This window comes from Salmo salar, chromosome 06 (genome assembly GCF_965601325.2).
Source record: "Salmo salar chromosome 06, fSalSal1, whole genome shotgun sequence".
NCBI classification, from domain to species: domain Eukaryota; kingdom Metazoa; phylum Chordata; class Actinopteri; order Salmoniformes; family Salmonidae; genus Salmo; species Salmo salar.
This window is the reverse complement of record NC_138296.1, coordinates 59,943,265-59,950,928: the sequence shown is the minus strand read 5'-3', so window position 1 is coordinate 59,950,928 and position 7,664 is coordinate 59,943,265. Positions and strand designations below refer to the sequence as shown.

Sequence of the window (7,664 nt, the reverse complement as noted above, 5' to 3'; positions counted from 1 at the left end):
AGGCCAATCGTGACTTTAAAACAGCTACAGAGTTCAATGGGGGGATAGGAGAAAACTGAGGATGGATCAACAACATTGTAGTTACTCCACAATACTAACCTGACTGACAGAGTGAAAATAAGGAAGCCTGTACAGAATAAAAATATTCAAAAACATGCATCCTGTTTGCAACAAGGCACTAAAGTAATAAAATAATTTGCAAAGCAATTCACGTTTTGTCCTGAAAACAAACTCTTTTGGATTTGCCCAAAACATTACAACACATTACTGAGTACCACTCTACATATTTTAAAACATGGTGGTGGCTGCATCATGTTATGGGTATGCTTGCAATCGTTAAGGACTGTGGAGTATTTCAGGATAAAAAAGAAATGGAATGGAGCTAAGCACAGGCAAAATTCTAGAGGAAAACTGGGTTCAGTCTGCTTTCCACCAGACATTGGGAGATAACTTCACTTTTCAGCAGGAGAATAACCTAAAACACAAGGCCAAATCTACACTGGAGTTGCTTACCAAGAAGACAGTGAATGTTCCTGAGTGGCCGAGTTACAGCTTTGACTTAATTATACTTGACAATCTATGGCAAGACCTGAAAATGGTAGTCCAGCAATGATCAACAACCAATTTTGACAGAGGTTGAAGAATTATGAAAATAATAATTGGGCAAATGTTGCACAATCCAGGTGAGGAAAGCTCTTAGAGACTTAGAAAAGACTCACAGATGTAATTGCTGCCAAAGGTGGTTCTACAAAGTATTGACTCAAGGGTGTGAATACTTATGTAAATTAAATATTTATTTAATTTTCAATAAATTTGCAAAAATGTTTAAAAAATGTTTTCACTTTGTCATTATGGGGTATTGTGTGTAGATACTGAGAGGAAAACAAATACTTAATCGATTTTGAATTCAGGCTGTAACACAACAAAATATGGAATAAGTAAGGGGTATGAATACTTTCTGAGCTTTAAAAAGAGACTCTTACAGTAAAAGAACGACAGATGTTTGGCCAACTTCTGTGAATTCAAAAACTTCTAAATAATTTGAATTATTTTGTTGGTGTGAAGAGTACATTCTTCGTAGGCCTACATGTGTCTGATAAGTATAGACCTATCAAAATCAATAGCTATACAATTTATTTGGAAAATAAAAGGGTCCAACGTCATTAAGCATGCAACCAATAGGCTTTAAATACTACAGAAACTAAAAGGCTCCGCATGAAAATAATCCATCAGCCATGCCGTCAATTTATCAGCTAGCCTTAGCCATGGGTAAGCAAAGTAATCATCACTCCCTTAATCAAGCACACCAGGGATCCCTCAAAATTCATTGTTAGAAATGGTTTGTACTCTATTAAACTAGAAGTATTATGAATTGAGTATGGTTTCCATATGGCCATTGTGCACATGCAGATTAAATTATTTGCAATAATGGGAGAGTAGGTATATTCAAACAAAAGTGGCAGATTTTCGGTGTTTTTAGCACATGTCTATATAGGTTCATGCCTTCCAGTCCACGTTTCATTGACTGCAGGTAACTATTCGGATGGATAACAATGCTAATACCCTTGCAAATTAACGTTATATTGCAAACCTATATCACGGCCGAAAACGTGCACATCAGCATCAATCCGTAAATGCATTAAAAATAACTGCCCCTAATGGCAAGTTAATTCTAAACAGTATTAATAAAATATATTTAAACAGAGACATCCTTGTCATGGAGAATAGCTTTCGTTAGATGTTAATTTCCAAGCGCATGTTTTCTCCGATTTCCAAGAGTTCTCGTCCGTGTGACAAAGGCCCTCTTGACAGAAGTTCAACTCCAAAACCCGGAAAAGATTCGGTGAAGTAGTCTGGTCTAACATACACGCGAAGCAGGAGACCAATGAAATGGGGAAAGAGTCTTGAGCGCAGCCAACGAGATTGACGTAATGGACGCGTCAAATGAATCTCCGCACACTTGAGCCTTCGGGATGGACAAATTTTCCCTTATGGGACAAAAATCACTTCAGTACCTTTGCCCAAACTCGCCGTCTTCGATCATCTTACCAGAAATGAAAGGGTAGAGCTAAAGGAAAAACGCACAGAAAAACCATTTTCCTCATCTCATGTGCAGAGGGGAGAGACCGCACTTTTCGGCCATTCTTAACTGCTAAAGGACAACATCTCACACCAAAGGCAATGGGTAAGCACTCCCTACTGGGTACACACTGGTTGAATCAACGTTGTTTACACGTAATTTCAATGGAATTACGTTGAACCAACGTGGAAAAGACGTCGAATTGAGTTCTGTGCCCAGTGGGCCGTGATTAATTTGGCATGGACTCATCAACAGAATATATTTGCATAAAAAGAGATTTAGAGGTTTTACCATTATATTGCACTATCCTATTCTCAAATGCGTGTTTCCATGTATCATTACAACGGCAGCCTCCTTGTCTCGGTTTCCATTTATTTTTTTTACCCACATTTGGACTGAGCTGCATTCCAAAGTTTGAGAACATTCTAGGTTATTGGAAATTGTATTTGAAGGCCATAATAATAGGAATGATGTAGGTTAGATCAAGAATAGGGAATGGTACTTTGGAAACGTGAGCGCTCACTGCGCATTAAGCTATAAGCTACAGGCTATTGTGGTTATGCTATTTGTTTTAAAACACCGTTACACTGATCTGTCGACTCTATGCACCTCAATGGAATTCCTTATTTGTTTCTTGCAGATCAAACATATGGAGAAGTAAATCAGCTTGGCGGGGTATTTGTCAACGGACGACCGCTTCCAAATTCGATTCGGATCAGAATCGTGGAATTAGCTCAACTTGGAATACGACCGTGTGACATCAGTAGACAGCTTCGAGTCTCTCATGGCTGTGTGAGCAAGATACTGGCGAGATACAACGAGACGGGTTCGATACTGCCCGGTGCCATAGGAGGAAGTAAACCCCGGGTCACAACACCCAACGTGGTGAAAAGCATAAGGGATTACAAACAAGGAGACCCTGGAATATTTGCTTGGGAGATCAGGGACAGGCTTCTTGCAGATGCAGTGTGTGATAAGTATAACGTTCCTTCGGTTAGCTCCATAAGCCGTATTTTACGCAACAAAATAGGAAATCTTTCCCAGCCGGGCCAGTATGAGAACAGCAAGCCAATCCATCCTCAGCTGTCCTACAACCACATGTACCCGTACTCATACCCCAGCGCAATGTCACCCACTGGGACTAAAATTGGCAGTGGTCCCGGTATACCGGTCACGCCGGGCCATGTCAGCCTCTCCCGCCATGGTTGGCCTTCCGTGCACACAGTCAGCAACATTTTGGGCATCCGAGCCTTCATGGACCCTGCAGGTTGGTGGCAAAATTGAATTTGACTCTTGCAGCTCAGTTGATTCTTCAGAAGCTACATTACTGAGTGCATACACACGTCTCAAATTGGAAATATTTCCAGGTGCATTATAGTTCAATATCTACGAATCAGAGTCTCTTGTCAATCAAACGGATATTTCATACAATTCCATATGAATGAGGAACAACGTAAAACAACCAACTTATATTAAACGACATAGATTGATAAATAAAATAACATTATAGGTTTAACTGTAAAATAGTGAAACGGTATTATAGGCCTAATAGGCTAGGTCTATAATAGCCCTAATAGGCTAGGTCTATAATACGTTAGTCATATAACGAAAGTTATTTTATTTTTTAAATTGCCTATTGATAAATGAGCCAAATTACACATCTGGTATAAATATGGACGCTAAATCCTCTTGAAATGTGTCAATGGTCATATAAGGCTAGCCTATCGGTGTGAGGACTACTTTGTGGTTTGGCTATTAGCAGGCCTACATCGAAGCCGTAGCCCATTGTGAACGTTCATTTAATTTTATTTGAGATCTCATTGTTTCCCTTCAGAATATAGCGTTATAATCGCATGTAATCAGGCCTCTATAAATGGAAGAGGCAAACACTATAGGTGTCAAATAAACAAGAATGTTTCAAATATAAAATGTTGTTCTAAAATTTCATGATAGATCTTACAAAAACATTGCATTGAACACATTGTGGCCACAAACATTCGATCTGATTTGAGAAAATAAAGATTGGTTGAAGTGTGCGTTTAATAACGAAGAATTTCCACACGAAATTGACCTAAATCAAAAACAATGTTTATCATAGCATGTCTTTGTGCAAGAGGAATGTTGTCCTCAGCAGAGGTATATCTGAAAATATCGATACAAATCGAATAAAAACCTAAAATGGTTTGTAGACTTAATAATGTTATATTCTACACTGAAACATTTCCCACAGCCATCGCTGGAGCTGAGGGGTACCCATCAAAAATGGAGGAGTGGGCGAGCGTAAACCGAGCGCCCTTTTCCTCTGCCCATGGTGTCAACGGAATAGAGAAATCCTCCCTAGAAGCAGACATCAAGTTTCCTCAGGTACATTTATGAATCAAATACACAAACAACGAATATGTTCATAGTTTGATCAGAAATCCGTTTCCACTACATTTCCACTGTAAATACAATGCATGCATAAAAGTGTTGGGGCGTTTTGCTTCTCTGTGCTTAAAATGCATTCTTTTTTTATTTTCCTTTCCAGTCTTCTTCAAACCTATCGAGTTATGTCCCTGCTTGTGCCTACTCTCCCCCAAACCAATACGGGGTGTATGGTGGACCAACAGGTAACTATATGACAACTGGACACCACTGGCAGTCTCAAAGCACGAGTCTTGCCCACCCCAACAGCGAAGCAACGATGCAAGGTGGAGACCTCCACATGGCGATGTCCTTCAAACACTCAGCACGAGAAGGTAAGCCATGCAGTCTGTGTACTTAGCTATACGTTTTTACATTTCAAATATGCAGGTGATATTTGAAATGCAGTACAATGTCAGGCACGGCTTAAGGCAGCTGTCAATCAAACACCAGCAATTTGTAAATGCACTCGTAAAAAAAAAAAAAGATTAGGGCTTGTGGGTCGAAAGCTAACGAGCCAACAGTAGGTGCCCAATTAGGGGGGGTCTAGGAAGACAACAGTTGACATTTAGAGAATGTCTGAACAGAGCAGGCGCTGCGTTGTGCGCCTCATAAGGAAAACATTAAGTCCTCTGGGAGAAGGCATTGGAAGTGTAGGCTACTTTATTGACTGTGCAAGACGTTTTGGCCTATAGGTATAGAGCAGTACCCACTCAGGTGATGACTGTAGATCTATAGCTGATCTTGAAGAACCCATTAATACTATTTGAATAGGCCTATATGATTGCTATAACGATTTCGACCTTACTCTTCAAAACGTTTAGGCCTACATATTCTTAAAAATAGAAAGTTGCAATGATGATGTTCAAATTATGTTTATTCAATTTGCGAAGAAATGTTAGGCTACATTATGCTCCTATTTTCAAGCTTTTCGTGCGTTTGCTTGACGAGTAGGCCGATTTGGAAGGTTTTTATTTTTACAGATACAGATGTCATTGAGGTCATTTAATATAAATGAGAACCACCATGAAATTAGCGATGCCAATTAATTAATTCGACTTATTCAAATGTAAAAAAAAAAAATACGTCATGAAGATGTAGCCTGATAAGCTAATTAATGTTACACCAATTAGCACCATTCTACATGAAATACTTGAGTAGGTCTACATGATCCATACCCTGTTGGAAAATAGATGCTGCTGTTCATCCAATCATTTCGATGTCAGTAGCTCGGCCTATGTCCCTATTATATTTTTGTGAAGAAATATTGCTACATATGCTGAACAGAAATATAAAAGCAACATGCAACAATTTCAACGATTAAAGTTTTTCCCCACAAAAGATTGCTTAATTAAAGTTTCATCACCTGTCCTGGAGGGTGGTCTAAGAAGATCCCGCAGGTGAAAAAGCCTGATGTGGATACGTGGTCTGCGGTTGTGAGGCGGATTGGACATACTGTCAAATTCTAGAAAACGAGGTGGCTTATGGTAGAAAGATGAACCTTCAATTCTCTGGCGGACATTCCTGCAGTCAGCATGCCAATTGCACGCTCCCTCAAAACTTGAGACATCTGTGGCATTGTGTTGTGTGACAAAATTGCACATTTTAGAGTGATCATAAAGTTTTATCAGTTTCTTGACATGCCACACTTGTCAGGTGGATGGATTATCTTGGGAAATGAGAAATACTCACTAACAGGGATGAAAACAAATTTGCGCACAACATTTGAGAGAAATACGCTTTTTGTGCATATGGAACATTTCTGGGATCTTTTATTTCAGCTCATGGGACCAACACTTTACATGTTGCGTTTATATTTGTGTTCAGTAGTATATTAGGTCTACAATACAATGGACACATGATTCCATAACCATTTGATAGGCTACAATTGGCAGTCCAATAACCTTTCTATATGTCAGATGAGACATCAGAGACCACTCTGTCTAGATATCTCAATAATTAAAACGTCCAGCCATGCCATATCTCTGTTGCTGCAGTTATGGTGAGGTATGGTATATGGCGTTTTCTTTGGAGATTGTGTTGCGATAACTGCTCTTCTCGCCACGGCTTTGGGACCTACAGCTAACACGCTTTTTGTGTTCTGACTGGTCTGATGATGGATAGAATGACGATTTATTTGTTCCATTGAACGTATCTCTTGTTTGTTTTTCGCAGGAGACAGAAAACCTCCCAGTCCCTTGAGCAAGCACCAGCACGAGGCGTTGAGCGTACACGGACTATCTCTCCCGACCTCCGCTTCATAACCCAACGAAACCAACGGACCGTCAAGATCACAGGGCAATGTAGCCTAAAGAAAATGCGTAAAATTAAAAGATTTCCCCAAAAAATGTATAATCCACTAGTAAGTGACGAACCTACATTTTCAACATCATTCCGTGTAACTGCATTGCATGCCAATAGGCTAAAAAAACTAAAATAATCGAATTTCGACATGAATGATGATACAGTCTTGTTCACCTGCACCAATAAAGCGGTGTTGTGTTGATCAGAACATCATTATTATATATTTAAAATTCCACTCATTCTAAAGTCATCCCAATCGAAACAGTGTAAAACGAATTATGTAGCCAGCCTAACAGTCTTGACAGGTCCAAAGCATTGTTTCCCACAACAGATGATAACCCTGCATGCTCTCTGGGTTCAAACAAACGTGAACAATCTTTATTTGTTGGGCCTGTGTCCTAAAAGGGACATTTCAAAAATGTTAGCAATATCATGTCGGCCTATTTGTAATTTTGTAAATTATATCTGCAGAAGCTGTATTATATATTTTTTATAGCCTAACTGTGCTTAATAAAGGCATGCTAAACGGGAAATGCCTCGTTCATATCTTTGGATTTGTCTAATTCTAATTCCTGCAGTTTATATTGTTGGCTCCTGGTAAAAATTAAAATGATACATTTGCAGTTGGTAAAATAACTTCGTATAATGATTCAGTATAACAGCTTCCCCCCCCCCCCCCCTGATGTGTCACTCACCATGCCTCCCTTCAAATTCGTGCAAACCAAGCTTTTCAGGAGTTAATGATGCCTCGCACTTTTCGGCGCCTTGCAAGATGGTATCTCTGTAGGCCGATACCTTTGGCCAGATGCCACTGTCAGGCTTGCCCCCCCCCCCCTATCTGGGTAAGGAGGCTGACGGCAATAGCTACCCAACAATC

At 39.7% G+C, this 7,664-nt stretch overlaps 1 protein-coding gene across 1 annotated transcript; it reads left to right on the top strand.

Annotated features, from left to right (window-relative positions):
* Positions 1 to 1,956: 1,956 nt before the first annotated feature.
* Positions 1,957 to 7,320, top strand: LOC106607677 (paired box protein Pax-1). The gene is made up of 5 exons (XM_014204879.3): positions 1,957 to 2,185; positions 2,721 to 3,347; positions 4,311 to 4,444; positions 4,608 to 4,818; positions 6,659 to 7,320. Exons 1-5 carry the CDS (start codon positions 2,182 to 2,184, stop codon positions 6,745 to 6,747), a joined length of 1,065 nt encoding a protein of 354 aa, XP_014060354.1. The 5' UTR covers positions 1,957 to 2,181; the 3' UTR covers positions 6,748 to 7,320.
* Positions 7,321 to 7,664: the final 344 nt, after the last annotated feature.

Excerpts from the sequence above, each read along its gene's own strand:
- LOC106607677 (XM_014204879.3), top strand. Across the intron at positions 3,348-4,310 it reads AGCCTTCATGGACCCTGCAG|CCATCGCTGGAGCTGAGGGG; the intron begins GTTGGTGGCAAA and ends CATTTCCCACAG. Across the intron at positions 4,819-6,658 it reads CAAACACTCAGCACGAGAAG|GAGACAGAAAACCTCCCAGT; the intron begins GTAAGCCATGCA and ends TGTTTTTCGCAG.